Source organism: Amphibalanus amphitrite, unplaced genomic scaffold (assembly GCF_019059575.1).
Source record: "Amphibalanus amphitrite isolate SeventyFive unplaced genomic scaffold, NRLGWU_Aamphi_draft 000739F_arrow, whole genome shotgun sequence".
NCBI classification, from domain to species: domain Eukaryota; kingdom Metazoa; phylum Arthropoda; class Thecostraca; order Balanomorpha; family Balanidae; genus Amphibalanus; species Amphibalanus amphitrite.
Genome location: NW_024882233.1, coordinates 315,303 through 338,434, shown reverse-complemented (window position 1 = coordinate 338,434; position 23,132 = coordinate 315,303). Strand labels below are relative to the sequence as shown.

General features: G+C 48.7%; 1 protein-coding gene and 5 non-coding genes across 6 annotated transcripts; 2 read left to right on the top strand and 4 right to left on the bottom strand.

Annotated features, from left to right (window-relative positions):
• Positions 1-2,380: 2,380 nt before the first annotated feature.
• On the bottom strand, positions 2,381-2,584 carry LOC122365432. The gene has a single exon (XR_006253742.1). It is a non-coding gene; the product is annotated as a small nucleolar RNA U3 (small nucleolar RNA).
• A 5,301-nt stretch (positions 2,585-7,885) lies between these two features.
• Positions 7,886-8,386, bottom strand: LOC122365420 (ubiquitin carboxyl-terminal hydrolase 8-like). Its single transcript, XM_043336635.1, has one exon. The coding sequence runs from the start codon at positions 8,384-8,386 to the stop codon at positions 7,886-7,888; it is 501 nt and encodes a 166-aa protein (XP_043192570.1).
• Positions 8,387-9,619: 1,233 nt separating this feature from the next.
• LOC122365441 lies at positions 9,620-9,737 on the top strand. Its single transcript, XR_006253751.1, has one exon. It is a non-coding gene; the product is annotated as a U5 spliceosomal RNA (small nuclear RNA).
• A 1,089-nt stretch (positions 9,738-10,826) lies between these two features.
• LOC122365443 lies at positions 10,827-10,993 on the bottom strand. The gene has a single exon (XR_006253753.1). It is a non-coding gene; the product is annotated as a U1 spliceosomal RNA (small nuclear RNA).
• Positions 10,994-15,382: 4,389 nt separating this feature from the next.
• Positions 15,383-15,549, top strand: LOC122365426. The gene has a single exon (XR_006253736.1). It is a non-coding gene; the product is annotated as a U1 spliceosomal RNA (small nuclear RNA).
• A 6,706-nt stretch (positions 15,550-22,255) lies between these two features.
• Positions 22,256-22,373, bottom strand: LOC122365440. Its single transcript, XR_006253750.1, has one exon. It is a non-coding gene; the product is annotated as a U5 spliceosomal RNA (small nuclear RNA).
• Between the last annotated feature and the right edge of the window lie 759 nt (positions 22,374-23,132).

The following is a 23,132-nucleotide window of genomic DNA, read 5'->3' as shown; positions in this document are numbered from 1 at the left end:
TCTTTGTCATGCATGTGTAATTTTGAGTTTACATGCATTATGTAGGCATAGGTATTTCCCTTGGCTTCATAAAACTACTTTGCAAGCTTTTGTTATGGACATTGGTGCTTCCTCAGATGTGTCCAGTAGTTGATGAAGGGAGAAGAGGAGTAGGACAGTTGATAACTATTACCAAAAATATGTGCTTGTCTGCACTTCGGGCTGTTCCATCATATGCAACCTCTATTTACTTTGAGTTAAAAACACCTCATCTTTTGATTCTTTCCTGTGTGGCCATTGTTTCCGTGGTGCTATAAACGTCAAGTTTGCAGTTGGTATCCAAGTGAGCAAAATGTGCATTATTTCAGTCCGTCTTGAATCATTCGTCTTGAATTATATCCCTAACTGACATCCTGTTATTTGTCCTGCAATGTCTGTGCCTGTGTCCGCCCTTACCTCCGTCTCCAGCCTCCAACCAGCCCTGCTGAGCTCTGTCGCCGGCGCGGTGTGTCGCAACGTGCTGTTTCTCCACTCCAGCCGACAGCTGCTAGGAATCGTCCTGTGCCATGCGCCATGCGACACAGCCATTGTAAGCTGCAGGTCACATTCGGACTAATTGGCTCCGCATATGTGCATCCGGCCGAGTGCTAGTCGATATCAGGGACGTTGGTCGGACTGTTGTGGCGGCGTGCATTGTGCTGGTTGAAGTTGTTGTATTTCTGTTAGTAAAAAGCATTAATACATAACCATGGCCGCAGCCCAATGTTATTGTGGATTTCAGAGGGAGTGGCCAGTCAGGAGGGCCCCATGTGGGTATGGATCCAGTGTCCAGTGGGATTGGCTAAGATTTCCGGCGATTGATAAACGCTTCTATGATAGTACACCTAGTCCTATTGAGTTATGAGGGGAGGTGACGTGAGGGACCTGACCTTGTGAAAACACGATAAATGCGAACGGTAAGAAACCGACAGCCATTCTTTCCGCCAAGTATCATCTTTCTGTGAAGGATTTCTTGGCACTGAGTGCTTAGAAATTGCGTTGTTTTTGGACTATGTAGAGGCTCACGAGCGACAACTTAGCTCAACAACCTTACGTACCTTAAATATGCGACTTGTACCAGAAGATCCAGCTTGATCAAAAGATTGGACATGTCAAATTTCAGCTCTTTAGCTCAAAAGAATTTTGAGCTGTCGTAAAAACCGTCAATGTGGCACCATATCGCCTCCCCGCGCGGTCGGAAGGTAAAAGTTCGCCGGCTCTAACTAAACAAATAGTCGTCGTATCGCAAATTCATTGACGGCGTTCGAAGCGTCGTTCAATTTACTTTCGAAACATATCCTAACATTAACATTTAACTGCCTAGCGCAATCTCCAACAAGCAAAAGTTCCGTGCATTCATCCTCATACAGTGTTAGCGGCCGCCGGCCGCCGGCCGCTGACCCACATTCGCGTCATCAGGGAATGCCGCAACTAATTTATTGTTTCCAACTTTTTTCCCGGAGCGTTCTACCTGGTTTATATAGCCTTGGATCGAATGATACATATTTGTTCATAGTGTGGAAAGTCACTCTTGGGGGTATTTCTAGCGCTTTTCCGGTCCGCCGGCCCAGCGTGCGCTGCTCCGGTCTGCGCCAGTCGAGTCCCAGGTGCCAGCGCCGCTCCGCCGCCTATCGGGATCCGCGCTGGGGCCATGGCCGTGCGTGAAGACGGGGTTTCAGGCGCCCGTGGGCGGGGGCAGCCCCGTCACTCCGGTCCGGAGAAGGAGCCGTTTTCGGTAGCTGTTGTTATAGTTTCCGGCAGACCTCTGCTCCTCATTGTGTCCCTGTTTGGTCACCTGAGGGCTGGACAGCGGTGTTCCGGGCTCGGCTTCGTGTGGTGCCGCTCATAGTCGCCCAGACACGGTGACTGGTGACGTGGTGACTACGAACAGCCGAGTCGCGTCCCTGTGCGATCACTCAGTATGTGACTCGGGAGCAGCCGAGTCATTCTGCTCCCACTTAGCATGACTCGGGAGCAGCTTAGTCGCGTCTCTGCGCGCTCACTCAGTATCCTTCCGGCGTCTTCCTGAAAGAAAGAAAAATGAGGTAGCGAGACGGCAAGACACCAATGAGAGTCAGAAAACGTTGCTTGAATTCACCATAAGCATCAATCAAGTTCCAAAGCGTCCTGACCTGAATCTGCCGGCAGGCCAGGAACAACTCAAAATTGGGTTTTCCGACATAATGCGCTAGTCTACCACAAAATGTCGAAGGAATTTATCGAAAGACACATTCGGTTCGGGTTAAATGTTCAGATAGTTTATCGTATTTCCAATTCAAGATCATATCCCGACATGGGATGTAAGAAGTGTAGGTGTGCAAACTTTCCACCATCTCGCATCATTCAAATGATAATGAGTCAAACCACTCAGAACGTGAACTCTCCCCCGTCCCTTACCAAGGCAAGTGACGGAACGGTCTTCAATGATCAAAAGTCACCCAAAACGGCAACTTATGATCCGCTTCCCGCTCAAGACAGTCCACCACAACTCCTCATCGTGGTTTGAGACACGCGAAAATTCGAGTGAATGATCGCGATCAAGGCCGTATAAGAGAGGTAGAATCATCCCGCGATTTCTAATGGACCGGTCGCTAAGCATTAGCGTGACGTCACTGGTGGATGCCGCGCGGCGCCCGGCTCCAAGCTGTACGTTTGGTACATTTGGCACTTTATCGTTGTTATTACTGAACGTAACGACAACTAATGACTCTTAATAACTTTTTTACCCACCTAAAGCTGATTTCCTTGCCGATACATTGCCGACCCGAGCCCCAGGGTTGACAATCTTGGGATATAGGTCGGATGGGCGACCTCGCGACGGGAGAACGAACGATTGCAATTGTTGTGTCTCGCACCGCCGATTGCATTCTCTATCTGCACCCGGAGGGGGGGGGGCTGGGGGCACGTGCCCCCATCGGATCAGGGGGCCTCTCGGGCCCGAGGGGCCCTGCGACACCAATTGGCGGCTGAGGGTCCCCGCTGGCATTTTCGACTCAGAAGGGCCACACAGGGTTCGAAAGAACACCGTATGTGCTCCGAATAGCCACACTTCTCTCCATAAGAGCCACACACCGGCTTTTTGTTGTTCCTTGCCGGCCTCTCAGGGCCCATTGGCGACCTCTGAGAGCTACTTGCCGCCTGCCGGCCTCTGAGGGCCCTTACCGGCCTATCAGGGACCAGCAGTTCTAAGGGTTCCACACACGCCTGTGATGACCCCCTAATCCAATGGTTGAAGGCCCCCACAACGGCGCCTGCGAGGGCCCTCACCGGCGGCTGTGAAAGCCCCAAACCGGTGCCCAGCTGAGGGCCCCACACTGCCACCTCTGAGTTCAACCGGCACCCCTGAATGAGGTCCCGAAACCAGTGCTTCTTAAGGCCATATATCGGCGGCTTTGGGGGCACAACGCCGGACTACCTCTGACGGCCTCAGACGGGACCTGCGCATCGGACGGCCACGCACCGGTGACTTTTGAGGGCCCCACACCGACGACTCTGAGGGCCCCACTGGCGTCTGAGTGTACCTTGCTGGTCTGTAAGGACTCCACAGGGCTCCCGAAGGCTCCGCAGACCTCTTGAGAGCCCCTTGTCGGTCTTTGAGAGCTCCTGTCGGCCTGTAAAGGGTTCGAGCCAGCAGCTCTAAGGGTCCCACACCCGACTGTAACAACCCCACACTGCAATGTCTCTGAGGGCCCACAACGGCAACTGTGATGACCCTCACCGGCGCCTCTGAGGGCCCACAGCGGCACCTCTGGGGGCCCCGCACCAATGCCTCTGAGAGCCTCACACCGGTACCTGTGAGGGCCCACACCAGTGCCTCCAAAGGCTTCATAACCGGCGGCCCTGAGGGCCCTATACACGGGTGATTTTGAGGGGCCTACCGAAGGCACCACACAATCCCTTTGTCTCGCTGAGCTTCTATCCCAATCCCATACCGGTTTCTATCCCAATTCCGGCTCAACTAATTAGCAGCCCCCCCCCCCTCCATGGGTCAGCAGCGCCGCGCCGGTGCCGGGGGCCAGCGCCATCGGGGCGGCAGTCGGCCACGCGCACTCAGTGGTTAGCGCTTAGCACTGGCGGCTAGCGCACGCCCGGTGTGTTATCGGCCGTGAGCCGCTCCAAAACGGCTGCAGTAACTAGTCGATACAAGCGGCTTCGCCACTTGCTTCGCGGCGTAGCCATAAAATGCGGCAGCAGCCAATTTGCTTTCGAACGGTGTTTGATTTAAATTGATCTGTCGTCTGGAAGCAGAGATATGGACGGAAACGTGCAGATGAAAATTTTGAACATAATAACTTAGTTGGATGAAATTTGGGTCATACGGGATCAAGTCAGGTCAAGTTGGTCATCCCCGGTCACACTGGGTCAGGCCAGGTCATCTTCGGTCAGGCCAGGTCGCATAGGTCACCACGTCACATTGGATCGGCCTGTACCACGCTTCTACTACTTCTACCCCTACCCCTACCCCTACCACTACCACTACTCCTACCACTACCTCTACCACTACCCCTACCACTACCACTACTACAACTCCTACCACTACCTCTACCACTACCCCTACCCCTACCACTACCCCTACCCCTACCCGTACCACTACCCATACCACTACCCCTACCACTACACCTACCCCTACCACTACCACTACCACTACCCCTACCACTACCCCTACCACTACCCCTACCCCTACCAATACCCCTACCCCTACCACTACCCCTACCACTACCCCTAACACTACCCCTACCCCTACCACTACCCCTACTTCTACCCCTACCACTACCCCTACCACTACCCCTACTACTACCCCTACTACTACCTCTACTACTACCCCTACCACTACCCCTACCACTACCCCTTCTACTACCCCTAACACTACCCCTACCACTACCCCACCCCTAATACTACTACTACCCCTACATATACTACTACCACTACATCTACCACTACCACTGGGTCATGTGAGGTCACAGACTATCAGATTAACTGATAAACTAAAACAAAGAGTTCCTAACCCTGCTCCTACTTGTGTCATTCCATTATTCTTAATCGTATTTAGTTGAAATGGCGCCTTGTGACAAATGTGGCGCATTGCGACAAAAGTGGTGCGTTTATTCCTGTCGTTTTGCCATGCATCCTTCCAGCAAATTGCACCTTTATCGGACCATATTTGACAAAGTTGTGCGATTTGCGACAAAAATAGCGCATGTGGACAAATATGGCGCACTGCGGCAAACGCGGTGCCTTTGTGTAAGTGCATTGAAAACTGTCTTTATTTACCGAATATCAACACCTTCATTCGCCTCTGTTTATCAAAATAAGTAACTTGGCCAATCTGCAAATGAGAGGCACCCGCCGCCGATCGTCATGCATTTTAGTTGCAAAGTCCATTGAACCCGGCTGCCGATGCCTTGAAGCAAGCTTGAGAGCCGAGCAAAATTTGGAGAAAAAGCACCCTTTTCCAGCGCGTGCCACGTGCGAACCATCCACCCCCCGACATTCGGACCTCGACACTGCACGTGCGCGTGACGTCATCAACACGCTGCGAAAATTTCAGCCCCCTCGACCGCACCGTTTGACCTGTGCACGACGTCAAAGCACCCCTCTGCACGGTGCAAACAGACAGACAGACAGAGTTTCATTTCACAAATAGTATAGTAGATAGGTAGTAAGCAGATGCAGAGATGCAGGTCACAGGTGGATTGATGACCGGCAAGCTTTTGTGTTTTACGAGGGTGCAAAGGGTCGAAGTCGGCTGCTAAGAGAGGTGAGCGGATTTTATCAGATGCCGGTTCACCATGACCTTTGTCCGGGTCCTCGTACCTTGACGCACTCTTGGAGAGCCGAATCACAGCAAAAATCCATCCCCCACTGTATCTATACGGCTTACGCTTTTCTGAAAACAACTCTGCGTTTGGCCTTCTACGGGCCCGGCCGGCCCCGATTGGCGGTCCTCCAGTGACGTCACCGGTGGTGTTAAGCTGATTGGCGAATAATACACGGGCGGTCCCGGGATGACAGCCCCCTGATCGCGATAAGACCTATAGAAATGATCCTGTAGAAGTAAGGTCTTGGTTTCGCCGCGGATTTTTGCACCTATATGCATGCTTTGAGTGGACTGTGTTGTCAGTTACGACTTTTCGTCGCACATAACATGTGATTCTAAAAATATATTGGCTGTTTAGACCTGTTTTCAATTGTGTTTTATATTGACTCTCACCATTGTGCTACTTGCGACCATGAAAAGTTATTTTTTAAAGCGTTCATCCATAAAAACCTGATCACATTTTGTCCTGTTGAATAAGCGCCACCTGTTATCACTATGGCAGCTACAGTTTCTAGAGACGGTTACTTGGTAGAGTAGACCTCGCACAGCTATCGCTTTATAGGTCCTCCCTATCGACGGCGTTTAACTGATCATGTTGATTGCTTGCTCATTTTAAAAATAAAACAAACTTTGAACGGCACACTGAGCAAAACTGCTCCCAAGTATCACTGTTTCCCGATGGATCGGCTGGAGGCGCTGCCCCGTTGTTCCGTGTGCCTGGCGCCGCCACTGCGCCACCGATCCGCGCCGTTCCGCTGGTGGCGCGTGGCCCGCTCGCTGTGCCCCGGTCGGCGGCGGACGCCAGTTGTCGGCCAGCCGCCGTCGCGGGCGGACACGATCCACGAGGTTCAGAGTCGGGGCTGGACCAGACGTATGCCACAAACATGGGACCGGAAGCCGCAAACAGCAGCCTTTGGCGAGACCGGCTCCTCTCGGCAGAGGCCTGCACACGCTGCCGTACACGTCTTGTCCTGGCACCCGGTGCGGATAGTTGACGGCCTCTTCCCATGTGACCGGCACGGCTCTGATGCACGCCGACGGCGAATGCGCCACCGGTCCCTCACGGAGGCGCGCGAGTGCCGCCATGGAGTCGGCGCAGAAGATGATGGGGGTCCTCCTCGTGTGCGGGGTCGTCTGTTGGGTAGTCGGTAGCTGCTTGGAGCGCGATCATCTCCGCTCTGTAACTGGAGCAAAGGCGGCCGGCGGCGATGCGGAGCTCCGTCACCTCGCCGTCCGGCCTCTCGATTAACACGCCTGCTCCCGCTCCTCCGTCAGTGATGCCTTCGGAAGATCTTGTTTTCACTACCACTATGTTTCTCTTGCCGAGACACGCTGAATGGCCAATAATGTGACCTTAGGTCAAGGTCATGCTTCCCAAAAGTCGAGGTGTATTGTTGAGCTGAATGCATTCAGGATCTTCTATCACTCTAGCGTGTCTCCATCAAAAGTAATTGTCGAAACTACTTCTGATGACCTCTACTGGCTCCTAACAGACCGGTAGGAGCCATGCTGGTCACCGAGGATCCACGCTGTTTTCGCGCCATTCCCGTAAGAGCTCCATGTCGTTGACCTCTGAAGACCCCAGGCATGACGCGCAGGCTTCGGAGGCCCACGTGGCCCCCGTGTGTCTTATATTCGCCCTGAGATCCTCGAGGGCAAACTTCGCCATGGTGGGGGAGGGGGATGGCCGAAAAAGTCGAAATAAGCGAAAGTTAACTTTTGATGGACTCTGGTGAAATGAACTTTCAATTTTTTCCAGCTTCATGAGGATAAAACATATTTTCGTAACACAACCATTGCAGTCACGTTACAAACTCACAGTGCCCTCAAGAATGGAGGACGAACTAAACGTTCGGTTGGTTACGGGCGAAAGTGGCAGAGCCTACAGCCGATGGTCGATGGCCGAGTAAAACAGCAAGTATCCGGCCGAGCTTCGCACGCTCCCCCCGCCCAGTTCGTGCACCTGATGGTCGTACTTGTGCCATCTGTCCGTGGTGGGTGCGTGGCAGAAGGCTGTGTAGTGGCCACTGTCCATGGAACCGAAATGGTTCACCACCGACCGTACAGGTGATACCTGTGGTGCTGTTGGTGCGCATCCTTGGTAGCCAAGTGCGGTGACATGTCCAGGTTTTTTAGCGGACACAGGACACTGGACTGATTCTTCTTCCACGCGCCGTCGTTGAAGAAGCGCTGTATGTGGATGATCAGTACTGGTGGAAGACGCCAGATGTCAAGCCGCTTGGTGGCCCGGTCGTCACTGCTTTGACACTCCGGGCAAGTCCAGCCGCTGATTGTGCCGCCCTCCACAAAAAGCTGGATGCACTCGTGGAGCGAGCACTGACTGGCCCTGGCAGGCATCGGCACGGAGAGGTGTGAAAATGCCTCAAACTTCGCCGACTGGTTCCCGCCGCTGACGCAGCGCAGCGTGGACTTGTACTGGCCCCCGAACAGGTTCGAGATCGGAGACTGGTTGCTGCTCTGGGAGTCGTCCTGGAGGAGCTTGATGGCACGGGAGTCTGCGACACCGTCATTACCCTGCTCTCTGAGCATTTGTTTTCGGGATGCGTCGATCAGCTCCTCGTGCAGAGTTCAACTTTCAATTGACCTGAATTCTGAAACATGAGACTGAAGTAATTTCTTCGTGATTTTCGACGTTGGCTTCAGAATGCCGCCTACCGTATGTCGCTACGTGACCCAGGAGCCAAGCTTGAATGAGATGTTCAAGCAGCTCCAAGCATTGCGTGGAGCTGGAGAGCCAGGAACCCCAGCAGGATGCGGGCCTACGGATCTTTGATAGTCCGCGCACTATGCAGACTCTTGAGGGCTTTAGGTGGGCTCGTGAGGACCCTAAACCAGCCCATAGCTAGCTAGCCCGCACCCAGCTGAGGGTCCATACCGGCCTCTAAGGGAAGGGCACACTCCGACATAAGAGGACTCTAACATGCATAATGGCTGAAGTCTGACTGTCAAGGTCCTCCAGGTGGCCTCTGATAGCTCGACGCCAGTCTCAGAAGGTCCCGCGCTGACTTCAGATGGTCCAGCATCAGTCTCAGACGTCAGAGGGCCCCACGCTGACCTCAAAGTGCCCAACGCTGGCCTGGCACCAGAGGGTCCAATGCTGCTGGCCTCAGAGGGCTCCACGCTGGCCACAGCTAGGGCCCACGCCGGCCTCAGAGGGCCCACATTGTCCTCAGAGGGCCTCAAGCCCCACGTCCGCCGGGACCACCGACGCTCCGCCCCGGCGGTCCCGGCGGCGGCCGGCCGAATGCCGCTCCATTCATAGGCGTCACCGCCAGGAGCGTCCGACAGGGGCGACGCCAGGAGCGGTTCAGGGGATGTCGTTATGGATGAGCGGTGAAATAGGGAGCGGTTAACAAGTACTTAACGCGATGTTCTTGCAGTGTTGTAGCATATTCCAAAGCATGATGAAAAGACAGGACGCGAAAGTTTCTAGAACCAGCGCTGTGGCCATATGAGCCCGAGTGGGCAGGTTCGTGTGAGTGAGCGGCAGGTATGGTAAGCTGCAGTGAAGTCTACACCCGTTAGATGGGGTAAAATGAGGGGCTCAAATTTCGGGAGAAATATGGTGCTTTGTTGACAGGGGAATGTAAGAATTTCTAAGTGACTTAATCTTCTGAAGGGTTTGGGTCCCATTTGATAATATTACAATGCACTTTTTGCTAAAGACCATCGAAATTCAGCTGTACTAGCCACTATCGACCTGACACTAACTATGGAAACTTCACTAATACATGATATAGTCTGAAAATTCGCCAGGTAAACCATCTCTGGTTTCCCTTCAAAACGTACAGATCTTTCGCCTTTTACTAAAGATTTCTGTGGAGGTTAACACTCAAATGGGTATTCGCTGAATTTCTTACGGCAACCACAACGGTGGCCTACTAATACAATATCAGATGGGTGCGAATGGTCAATGAGCGATTCTAATTACTTGTATATATCCAAAATATCTTGCGTCGTGGGTTTAACGTTGCCAGGATTACGATGTTACGCGTTTTTCCAAACCCCACATCTGTTCTGCGAATGTCCGATAAGCTGGATAGAAACTTTCAAAAATGGTAGGTAGACACTCGGTTTTTCTGAAGGCAGGTCAGGTCAATCAGTGTCTTGGCAGGTCCGGCAATGCCAAAAGAAGCTTACGGACACACATTTGATCAGGATCGGATGATTGCACGCTTTTTAAAATGGATCTTTCGTGCTTCCCAGAAATTACTGAAGAACTAATGTGGGGTTTGGAAAAAACGCGTCGATATGCCAAAGGTTTTTGTTGTCACAGATACCAACATACAAACACACATGCTGGGCGGGCTGCCCCAGCGGGGCACTCCCGTGACCCGTCCCACCCAAGATTCCTTTACTACCCGTCGCACCGGGACAATGGCACTGCGGCGCAGTGGTCGGTAGTCCGCACAGGTAGTGTCCAAACTATCACAACTTTTAGGGCAAATTTGATGATCGTGATTATACTAGAACAATGTCTATTAACATATAGATACCCTGTGGGTTAGTAGCAACGATAAATGAAAACACAGGTTGTGTCTAAAGCGGCACTGCATGTATATAGGCTGCTAGATAAGATGTATATATAGTTCATCTCGTGATTATCAGTTTCCACTGCATGTCTATGTAGACCTGAAGATCTTAGAAACCAACGAGAAAAAGACGATTCGCTCTAGTCCGCCTGCCTTCGGAATGCAGGAAGTTCACAGATTATGAACTTCTCCGGAAATAGAAAAACGAGAATCGCCAGTGCGGCAGGGTCCTACGTAACAGCACATCCATAGGTCTCCGGACCGCATCGGGTCTCCATCTGAATACATAAATACCTTCATGAATCACGAACCCATCTGAATATGCCGATGTCTCTGACCTGTATCTAACCTTCGTGAACGAACAATTCCCTCCTCAAGTAACCGCTTGTCCACTTAATTGTTAACCCACGTTCTCATCTCACTTTTGAATGTTTAAAAAGGGTTGGAGCGCGAACGCAACCTACCCCGCTAACAAAAATTGTACTCCCGAGTTATCCACATTTGGGATAATCGCAGGGGTCAACCCAACCGAAGTGCAATGGAAGGGCCTCGCCCTGGGGGAACCGCCTTCATGATCACGGTATCCCCTGAGCCAGGTAAGTATGAGTTTCGCCGCCGAGTTTTCCGTATATATCCCATTGTCACTGATGAGTACCTTTTTCCAAGTACACAAACATTGGGTAGCCTGAAGCTCATACAGGATACTATCAACGCAAGCTGCATTGGTATATTTTTCAAATATCCTGCCTTTTAATGGCCATGTGCATTATAGATTTGTCATAAGTCACTTAGCAAATTCCGTAGAATAAGAGAGCATAGAATTTGGTACCTTACAACACGCCCTCTATGAGGCGTAACGGAAGCTAAGCTTCAGTGTAAGTCCTAGCTCAACAGTCTGAGAAATCCAGGATCCAAGACCATACGTCATAATAACACCACATGTAGGTGAAGTTAGCTCTCTAACTTTACCTTAATTATTGCAATTATCGACTTATTTGAAGCTACTTAAGTCAACAATAAGCACAAGCATGACTCCTTCAGATAGTATATCTACTAACAGCGAGCTCTAGCGGGCTACACCACCGCCATCTATAGGACGTTGGTGGGATATCGATTATGAGCAGAGTGAGCAGCGACAGCGGAATAGCGAGCAACACCACTGCCACCTATCGGTGGTTTGTGAAACTCGCGACCTATCCAGAGAATCATATTGCACGAGTTTGTTTTGTTTGTTTTGTTGGGCTTGGGTTAGGCCTTTTCGGTCGATTAAAACCATTGCAGAGCCGGGAGAATAATGGGAATTAGGGGGAGACATTGGTCTGGGCAAGCACCCTAGAATGGGAGCCGCCCATGCAATAAAGTTGCATATCCAGCCGGTACAGGGGTTGAGGCGTGGAGTAGAAGGATTTGAATGTCCTGAGGATGGAAACGACGGAACGGTGGCATTTCATGAGTGTTTAGACTTCCCAGTTCCCTTTCGAAGTTTGGTCATCCGTTCCGTCGTTTCCAGAGGTGAAAAACCCTGCTACTCGCCTGCGTGCGTAGGCGACAGCCATAGGAATAAAAACAGACAGATGCGAGCATCTCAGTTGATGCATTTAAAGTAGAGTAACTAGGCCGTTTCCGCTACAATCAGAGCTGTCTTCCCATAGAAGACCACTATGGACCACGGGACAAAAATTTAACAGCGTCATCTCTTTGTAGACAGCTGGGGCTGAAAAATCCCGCCGGTGCGACAGCCGGTGCGTTGTGAAGCGCCATAGACAACGCAGGAAAAACGGCGACAGCGCGACAGCTCGTCCCCGCTCGTCGCCGGTTGAGCGGTGGCGGGGACCGGCGCGGCCTTGGCCGCCGACGGAGTAGGGAGGGACCGGGCGACCGGGACGGGGGACGTCACATCTGGGCCACAACTGGGGCGAGGTCCATGACCATCGGTCCTAGAAACTTGGTGGGAGCGTTGATAATTGGTCTTGACTATCTTGACTATATCTGTAAGAATCTTGGTCTTGACTACTGAAGCAAAGACAAGTGAATCAGTGACAACTGACTATCCTTTCGTGAGTTCTGATTGAACTGGATCAGGAAGCCAGGACGAGCTAGGAAGTCAATCAGACCTATAGGTAAGTTTAATGATAGCGATTTTTTTTTGTGTGTGTGTAACTATTGAAATATGGTGATGCGTTGTAATGCCCAGAGGCTGAAATTTGAAAGATCAGTTTATTTCTAACATTCTAGCCTCATATTCAAATTTACTTTTTAGGCCTCAAAGGTGATGAGAAAACGGCAAAAATGGTACCTACTGTTTCAAGATGACTTGTGAAAAATTGGCGACAGCTAGACATCGCGTAGGTGACAGCTTTTGAGTAGAGTTGCAAAGTTTCCCCCAAAGGCTGCTACCGGCACCGCCCCGCCCCACAAAAATTTTCTGGGATACCGGCATGCTACCACGCCCCAAGCAAAAAAAACCGCCAAATTACCGGCATACTAAAAAACCTGCATTCTTGATTCTAGCTTACCCCTGGAAGAGTGCCACATTTTGGCAGTTTCAGTACTGGTACCCCTCCCACCCAACAGCCATCCATTGTCCAACCACAAATACCAGCAGGCTGATTTTGGCTGAGTTGGCCCCACAAATACCCACAATTTTGAAACTCAATTCCAGTCTATAACTGTTAAAATATCACCTGTAATCAAAGAAGTATTGCCTACAAAAAAAAACTATTACATTCATCAAAAAGGTGAGGACAAAAAGGACTTGAATTACTGAAATGTGTTTTTGAAGACTGGACAGTGAGCAGTAATCACATTTACATTTCACAGGTGTTCTACTTTTCCATATTCTCCTAAAATGTTGCAGGCACCAGCCAAGTGTTTAAAATCTAGATGGTCAAAACATAGGTAAACAAGTACAGATTCGGCCATCTGCCTTACTGAGGAAGCGAGATCAACATATACTTTTTCCTATCCACTATGGCTTGCTGGTTCGTGAATAAGATACGAATCATGAAAAAATGTGTTAATAACTCACTGGTCCTGAGAATAGGGACGACGGTGAAAACAGGGCGCCTGGGGTGATTTGATCAAGGTTCGTCAAATTCACACGTGATGTTTTACATGTAGAAGGCCCATGAAGGGGGAGAACTTCCAAATGTCACGTGACTAATATGCCCTCCGGCGCCCTGTTTTCACCGGCGTCCGAGAATAGTCACCAAATAATATGTATAAAAACGATATCTTCCTTCCTCTCCAACCTCAAGCGGGAACAAACACAAGGTTATCGATTTCGAAACAGATGCGCCATAACAGAGGCTTTTCACCAGCTAATTAAAACGCTGCAAAAAAAGTTTAACGACTGCAAGCCACAGCCTCGTGAATGATTATATTAATAAAAATTATCCAACCAATAGTAAATTATAATGAAATCGACATTGTAGTGTAATTCACTACAAAGAAATTTATTTCTCTTCAGTTATTCAACCAAAAGGGTAAATGAATAAATATTACGTCATCAGATTACATCCATTCATTAGGGGAGAGAGAATCTTAAAAGTAAATCCTTGGTTGTCTAATTGTTTGCGCCACTTTATGTCAATTTTGCGTGCATGATGTGTTTTCTTGTAAAGATAAGACAAAATGCCAGTTCAAATCCATTTTCATTTAATTATGGGACCAAAGTCAGGCTTAGGGCTACCTAACACCCATAGGCGCGGGAGCCGGGGGGGCAGTGGGGGCAGCTTGCCCCCCCAACTCTGGGGCCGTGGGGGCGGTGCCCCCACAGCTTTGAGACGGAATACCACACTTTTTTGCAAATGTTTTCTGTTTTTGTTGAAAAAGCCGAGGGGTGAAAAATAAGTGGCCTAAAACCGGTGAGAAAACTAGATTTGGGGGTACCCTAGGTTAATCTCTATTATGGTGTGCCCCCCCCAGTCGGAAAGTAGTTCCCGCGCCCCTGCTAACACCTGCCTTTTCAGCTGGATTTTCAGTGTCGAATTCTTTGTAGAGTTTCTCAGACCACATCTCAGGATCTCAGGACTCAAGGCCAGTTTTCAAACATTGTGTTTTTTTGGTGTTGTGATTCTGCCTATTCCCCTAGGGAATGTTGTCATGAAAATTTATATTATTTTATTGTGATATACGTATTACCTACCATTAGACTTACTAGTTTATCATGCTTTTGCAACATGAATGAGTATTCTTCCTTTTATAGACCACAGTAGATTCTTGACAATTCTAATTATAACCAAACCTGTGAATTGTGTGAAATGCTGAGGTCCATGTGGGCCTACACTTAGCAATGGAACTTCTCCCACAAAATGTATCTTGCAGTGGCTAATATTGCTGTTACTACAATTTGAGAGCCTCTTAGTGTCCAAAGTTTGAAATTTGAATCATTTGCTGATATTTTTTTTTTTTGCACAAAATCAAAAATACCGGCATGCTACCGGCAAGACATGCCAGATACCACGAATAAACCTGCGGTCGTGAAAAATTACCGGCATGCCGGTAGTGCGGTAGGGAAATTTTGCAACTCTACTTTTGAGTTTTATTCACCTCTGGTCGTTTCCATTCAAATACATCACCTACACGCCTCAATCTCTTGTTCCGGGATGGACGGGCATTTTTCCCCATGTGGAATTCGGGAAGCTCCCCTTGGATATCACGCCCGTAGCCGGGTGCGGTGTTAAGGGTCTGGGTGGCCGCCCATCAGAGCTGTCTTCCCATAGAAGACCACTATGGACCACGGGACAAAAATTTAACAGCGTCATCTCTTTGTGTTAAGGGTCTGGGTGGCCGCCCAGACCCTTAACACCGCACCCGGCTACGGGCGTGATATCCAAGGGGAGCTTCCCGAATTCCACATGGGGAAAAATGCCCGTCCATCCCGGAACAAGAGATTGAGGCGTGGAGGTGATATATTTGAATGGAAACGACCAGAGGTGAATACAACTCAAAAGCTGTCACCTACCTGGCTCAGGTGTCAAAAGTGCCAAAAGCTGTTACCTGGCTCAGGGGATACCGTGATCATGAAGGCGGTTCCCCCAGGGCGAGGCCCTTCCATTGCACTTTGGTTGGGTTAACCCCTGCGATTATCCCAAATGTGGATAACTCGGGAGTACAATTTTTGTTAGTGGGGTAGGTTGCGTTCGCGCTCCAACCCTTTTTAAGCATTCAAAAGTGAGATGAGAACGTGGGTTGGGAGTTGAGGAGACAAGCGGTTATCTGAGGGAATTGTTCGTTCACGAAGCTTACAGACAGGTCAGAGACATTGGCATATTCAGATGGGTTCGTGATTCATGAAGGTATTTATGTATTCAGATGGAGACCCGATGCGGTCCGGAGACCTATGGATGTGCTGTTACGTAGGACCCTGCCGCACTGGCGATTCTCGTTTTTCTATTTCCGGAGAAGTTCATAATCTGTGAACTTCCTGCATTCCGAAGGCAGGCGGACTAGAGCGAATCGTCTTTTTCTCGTTGGTTTCTAAGATCTTCAGGTCTACATAGACATGCAGTGGAAACTGATGATCACGAGATGAACTATATATACATCTTATCTAGCAGCCTATATACATGCAGTGCCGCTTTAGACACAACCTGTGTTTTCATTTATCGTTGCTACTAACCCACAGGGTATCTATATGTTAATAGACATTGTTCTAGTATAATCACGATCATCAAATTTGCCCTAAAAGTTGTGATAGTTTGGACACTACCTGTGCGGACTACCGACCACTTCCACAGGCTAAGGTGATCGTTAACTTGCTTCGGCAGTTGGCATTTCACGGGTTTGTTTTGAGAGCTCTCCTACGCGCGTCCCCACCCCTCACATCCAACCTTTCACCTGTTGTTCCACCCACCCTCCCTCACTGCCCACAACAGTATCCAGTTGCCCCACGATGGGGAAGCGGCGCCGTCAGCGCCCGCTATCCGACTCCTTATCCGATTCCGACTCTGACTCCCCTCTGAATCCGACTCCTCCCTCTGCCATGGATACCGACTCCCGCCCGACCGTCAACCCTCCCTCCTCTACCCACCCTTCGACTGATCTACCCGGTACCGACCCTCGCTCGTCCACTGACCACGCCCTGACCGCTGACCTGACCTCTGACCCCGCCCGGCACTCTGACCCTCGCTCGTCTACCGACCTCGCCCGGAGCCATGACCCTCGCCCGTCCACCGACCACTCCCGGAGCTCTGACCCGCGCACGAACTTGGCCAACGCACCTGCCTGTGATTCGGTTGATCGCTCTCCACTCGAACCGTACTTGTCTCTCGACGGCTCCTTTCTGGTTGTTAAGGCTACCGATAGCGACTTCTCTTTCCGGAAGATTAACGTTTTCTGGCCTCAGAAGCAGATCGCTGCTATCTGTGGCCAGCATGGCCCCGACATCGAAGCTCCAGCTAACGGCACTCTCGTGATCAAAACTCACAATCGAAGGGACACCAAAGCACTCCTGAAGACAACCATGTTCTGTGGCAAACAGGTGACGGTCTCTCTCCACCCGAGTCGCAACTCTTGCAAAGGCACGATTTTTGCCCCCGAGATCCGCCACATGACCGAGGATGAGATCCAGTCAGACCTGAGAGGAGAGGGAGTAACGCACGTCAGACGGCTGACTACCTTCCGCGATGGTCAGCGACGGGACACTAGTTTGCTCGTTCTGACTTTCGATTCCACCACCCTGCCTGAGAAGATCGCCATCGGCTGGCTCAAGAAAGACGTCCGAGTTTTCATTCCCAATCCGCTCCGCTGTTTCAAATGTCAACGATTCGGTCACGGCAGTGCCGCCTGCCGTCAGGCTGCCCGCTGCCAGAAGTGTGGTGAAGCCCCTCATGCGGACTCTGCTTGCACCAAACCAGTTACTTGTCTCAGCTGTGGTAGCTCGGAACATTCAGTCTCTTCCTCTCAGTGCCCCACGTGGCAAAAAGAAAAGCGTATTTGTGAGGTAAAAGCAAAAACCGGCTGCTCCTACCCAGATGCCCGCCGCCGCGTAGAAGCAGAGACAGCCACTCCGGCTCCTGGCCGGTCGTATGCCAAGGCCGCCACCACCCAAACTGCTTCCTGCAGTACCCAGACGGACCCCATCGCAGCACTACCCCCTCTCCAGTGCCTGAAGCCTCTGACGACCACGTCCACGTCTGCGACCACGAACACCAGCAACGCCACCGAGACCATATTTGGTGATCCGATGCCCTCCTCCCCTCCAAACTCGCAGCCCGAGGTCTCACCGGAGATCGCTCAGCAGGCCAAACCCTCTGCCGGAGCTGGTCGCTCCACCTGAGCCTGGATAAGAGTCCAGCGGTCGAAAGGACCCCGCCCCCAGCCTCCATCAGAGGATGGACGAGCACCCACCCCTCGCATGTCACGACCACCGACTAGAGTGTCTATGGGACACAACCGTGCGGCAAGTTGGGCCTCGCCCCGTCGTCATACGTCACACAACAACACCTCTTCAAAAAAACAACAATAAATACACTACTTCAGTGGAACTGCCGAGGCCTAGTCTCGAACTGGGCCGAAAGCAAAATGCTATTTTTGTTACTAGCACCCATTGTCATAGCACTACAAGAGACATGGTTACTTCCAACTGATCCCTACAATTTCTCGTTATTCAATTACTCTTTGTACCGATATGATGAAACTGATGGCGAGCGGCGCCATGGCGGCACCGCTTTGTATATTAGTAATGACTATGTACATGATTTACTCACATTAAACACTCCATTACAAGCTGTTGCTTGTACCATTCGCTTAAATGGACGGAATATAGATGTTTGTTCCATCTACATACCTCCAAACACAGACAATCAGACGCTAGAGAGAAATCTCAATCAACTAATAGCACAATTTCAACATCCATTTCTACTGCTTGGAGACTTTAATGCTCACAGTCCGCTTTGGGGCCGAAGCATTGGCGTCTCCGATGAGCGCGGTGATATAATTGAACGATTTCTCGACACAAATCAACTTGTCTTCCTTAACAAAGGAGATAACACATATTTTTCATTAGCACACAACAGTGAGACTGCTATTGATCTTTCAATATGCTCGACACAAATCGCTACAATGTTCGATTGGTCTGTCGACCATGACATCCACCATAGTGATCACTATCCCATCCATATACGAACAACATTCTCTTCAGATGCTGATGTTGTCCAGGGTTCGGTTCCACGTTGGAATTTCAAAAAGGCCGACTGGGAGAAATTCCGAACCTTTTGTGAGGTAGACCATGAACAATTTCAGTCTCCAGAACATCATCATTAAATTCCTCACAGAAACTATTTTAACAGCAGCGGAAGTATCCATTCCGAAAACATCTACTTCTTCAAAATGTAAGCGAGTCCCATGGTGGTCTGATAATGTAGCTCACGCCATAGCAAAGCGTAAGCGAGCTTTCCGCCTATATTTACGTCATAGAAATAATACAACACTTCTTCTAAGAAACCAAGAACGAGCACGGTGCAAGAGGACTATCAGAGAGGCAAAACGAGCCTCCTGGAAGTCTTTCCTTTCGCAACTCAACTATCGTACCCCTCTGAGTAAAATATGGAACTTGGTACGCTCTCTGTCGGGCAAGAGAAGTTTCACGTCTCTTCCAATTTTACACGTCAATAACACAAATATTACAGAACCAAAGGACATTGTTAACACAATCGCACAAACCATAGCCCATCATAGTGCATCACGTCACTACAGGCCAGGATTCATCGATTATGTTCAAAGACAGTCTCGCCTTCCACCACATGCATTGGTATCCGATAATATAGAGCAATACAATGATATATTTTCCTTATCGGAACTTCGAAACGCCATACAGTCCACTGGGAACACCTCTGTCGGCCCAGACCAGCTACATTATCAGTTCTTTCGCCACCTCCCAGATTCTACCCTACACTTTATTTTGCAAACATTTAATGATTTGTGGACAAAACAGGCATTTCCAGAAGCATGGAAGGAAGCAGTTGTTATTGCACTTCTTAAACCAGGAAAAAGCCGTAAAGATCCAAACAACTACCGTCCAATTTCTTTGACTAGTTGTTTTGGAAAGATATTCGAACGAATGGTTGGGAAACGCTTAGAATGGTTTCTGGAGAAAAATACATTGTTATCAAAATATCAAAGTGGCTTCAGGAAAAATCATAGTACATTAGATCACATAATCCGCCTTGAAACAGACATCCGCAAGGGTTTTAAGTTTAAAAAACACACCACTGCTGTCTTTTTAGATATCACCCGTGCTTACGACACGGTACATCGGCCAACACTTCTACGCAAACTTCACAATCTCGGTTTACGCGGACATCTCGCTTGGTATTTAGTTGGCTTCCTAACAGGTGCTCGTAGTTTTCAGCTGCGTTTCGCTCCATCTTCTCAGATACTTTCTCTTTCGAAAACGGTCTACCGCAGGGAAGCTGCTTGTCACCTATGCTCTTCAATATAATGATAAATGATATATTTAACTCTGTTCCTCAAGATATTCAATACTCATTATTTGCGGATGATTGCGCCATTTGGTGCACAGATGACGATTCGCAATATTCTGTTCCCCGTCTTCAAAATATACTCAACAAGCTCGATGAATGGTCCCGGCAGAATGGTTGCATATTTTCTCCAACGAAGTCTGCTGTCATGGTTTTTACAAATAATACTAGAATGCTGGAGCCTTCACACTTACGTTTATCCGGACACATTATACCTCGTGTCAATTCATTCAAGTTCCTTGGCGTTGTATTAGATAACAGATTGTCCATGAGTAAACACGTCCAATGTGTAAAAACAAAATGTACAAGGAGACTTAACTTATTCCGCTGTGTTGCTGGCACAGATTTTGGGGCTGACAGGCAAACACTTCTCCAATTATATAAGTCGCTCATCTTACCAGTAATTGAATATGGCTCTGTAGTTTATTCCGGAGGAAGCGACAACATTTTAAAGAAACTTGACACCATCCAAAATTCATTTATTAGAATTGCAACTGGCGCGATGAAAACTTCACCAATTCCATCCCTTCAAGTTGAGGCAACAATACCACCGTTACACCTTAGACGCATCGAACAGACTTTACGATTCAGTAGTAAAGTCAGATTTCACCCAGACCACAGCGCATTCAAAACACTTACCATTCTTCCATCAATTCACCACAATCGCTTAGGTCCCGCAGAGAAACGATCGGGACTCACCATTGCCTCTAGAATAAGGAAATTTTGTAACGAAATTAACTTCCTTCAACCAAACATTCTTCCACTTCCAATACTGAACACCCCTCCATGGGTAGTCAGGTCTTGGAAAGTTTCATTTCTTATTGATTGCCCGAAAACACAAGTGACAGACACAGAAATACAACACAAGTTCGTTCAGACACAACAAGAATTTCCTACACATCATTTTATTTTCACGGACGGGTCCAAGTCGGGTGACCGCGTCGCAAACGCCGTCTTTGATCCCGTAGGAAATCATTCAATATCTACTCGCTTACAAAATGGAACTGGGATATTCATAGCCGAACTTCATGCCATAGTAAAAGCAATTGATTTGGTTAATGAAAAGTCTTGGGCACAAACTATGATCTGCACGGATTCACGATCTGTTGCTCAATCGCTAGAAGCTACATATCCAGCATCACCTCTTCTCATTCACATCTTTAACAAATTACATATATTGTCGAACAACAGAAAAAAGATCCACTTTCTCTGGATACCAGGCCATAGTGGTATACGTGGAAATACAAAAGCAGACGAACACGCCAAAAATGCCCTGAACCTTACAAGTATCACAAACATTCCTATGGAATACAACTCTATCAGAGCAAACATAAGACAGGCTATTTTTAGAAAATGGCAGGAACAATGGGTACAAATAACACAGCATACACAACTCAGACAGATAAAAGAAAAGATTGAAGTATGGCATACTGCAAAAAGGAACAATAGACATGAAGAAAGGATATTAGCAAGGATGCGACTGGGCCATACAAAATATACACATAACCATATATATACTCGAGACGCCCGCCCAAGGTGTTCACTATGTAACTGCGTACAATCAGTTCAACATATAATTATTGACTGCAGAAAATTCGACAATACAAGACAACGGATGCTCGATTATTGCAATCGAAGGAACATACAATTCACATTGGCTTCTGTTCTAGGCGAGTCTGAAGAACCCTTGATTGATCTCCTCTTCGCATACCTTCGTGAAATTAGATTATTCGACAAACTCTAACTTAGACAATATGTAAATATACTCATCGATATTAGAATACATTGATGTTCACACATGGGCATGCAATGGTCATTTTGACCGAAATGCCCCAAACACAAATAAATAAAATAAATAACGACCACTTTGCGCCGCCGTTCCATTGTTCCGGTGTGACGGGTAGTAAAGGAATCTTGTGTGGGACGGGTCACGGGAGTGCCCCGCTGGGGCAGCCCGCCCAGCATGTGTGTTTGTATGTTGGTATCTGTAACAACAAAAACCTTTGGCATATCGACGCGTTTTTTCCAAACCCCACATCAGTTCTTCAGTAATTTCCGGGAAGCACGAAAGATCCATTTTAAAAAGCGTGCAATCATCCGATCCTGATCAAATGTGTGTCCGTAAGCTTCTTTTGGCATTGCCGGACCTGCCAAGACACTGATTGACCTGACCTGCCTTCAGAAAAACCGAGTGTCTACCTACCGTTTTTGAAAGTTTCTATCCAGCTTATCGGACATTCGCAGAACAGATGTGGGGTTTGGAAAAACGCGTAACATCTTAATCCTGGCAACGTTAAACCCACGACGCAAGATATTTTGGATATATACAAGTAATTAGAATCGCTCATTGACCATTCGCACCCATCTGATATTGTATTAGTAGGCCACCATTGTGGTGGCCGTAAGAAATTCAGCGAATACTCATTTGAGTGTTCCCCTCCACGGAAATCTTTAGTAAAAGGCGAAAGATTTGTACGTTTTGAAGGGAAATTCTTTCTTTCTTTTGTTGGTTAGGTGCTTCGGTCTTTTAGACCATTTCGCACCGGTGTGTTAACGAAGTCGAATTAAATAAACTGAATGAAGAAACTAGTGAACCTACAGACGATGAAGAAGATCCGTTTTAAGGAGAAAAGAGAAGAGTAGTTGTAGTAATGCAGGATGATCATCACCAAGAATGATGGGTAGATTCATTTGTACATCATGTGCCCGGCAGTAGTCATTTATTGGTTTACGATGTATATGATATTTACGACAATGTACTATAATGTGTTCGATTGTAAGAGGAGACCTACAAGAAGGACAATAGGCCTTGGCTGTCGATTGAATATGTGAGAATGAGTTAAGTAAGTATGTCCGATTCGTAGTCTTGCCAAAATCTTTTCTTCTCTCCTGGATTTTCGACTTGATGATGACCAATGTTGTATATACGGTTTAATGCGATGAAGGTGTGTGTCAATACCATCGGTGTCCCAACTGTTTTGCCAGAAGTGGTAACAATGTTGTTTTATGGAGGCTCGAATATTGCTGGAGGTATAAGGGATCGCGGTGATGTCTTGAATCGCTAGGGCTTGCTTGGCGTATTGGTCTGCTTTTTCGTTGCCATATATGCCGCTGTGCCCAGGTATCCACAAAAACTGTATTTTAACTCCGTTGTCGATAAGCTGTTGGTGCAAAGTAAGTATGTTTAAACAAATATGTTGCGTGGTATCAGGTTGCAAAAGGCCTAAAACTGCTGATTTGGAATCGGAACATATGCAT

Excerpts from the sequence above, each read along its gene's own strand:
- LOC122365420 (XM_043336635.1), bottom strand. The coding sequence starts at position 8,386 with ATGCTCAGAGAGCAGGGTAATGACGGTGTCGCAGACTCCCGTGCCATC.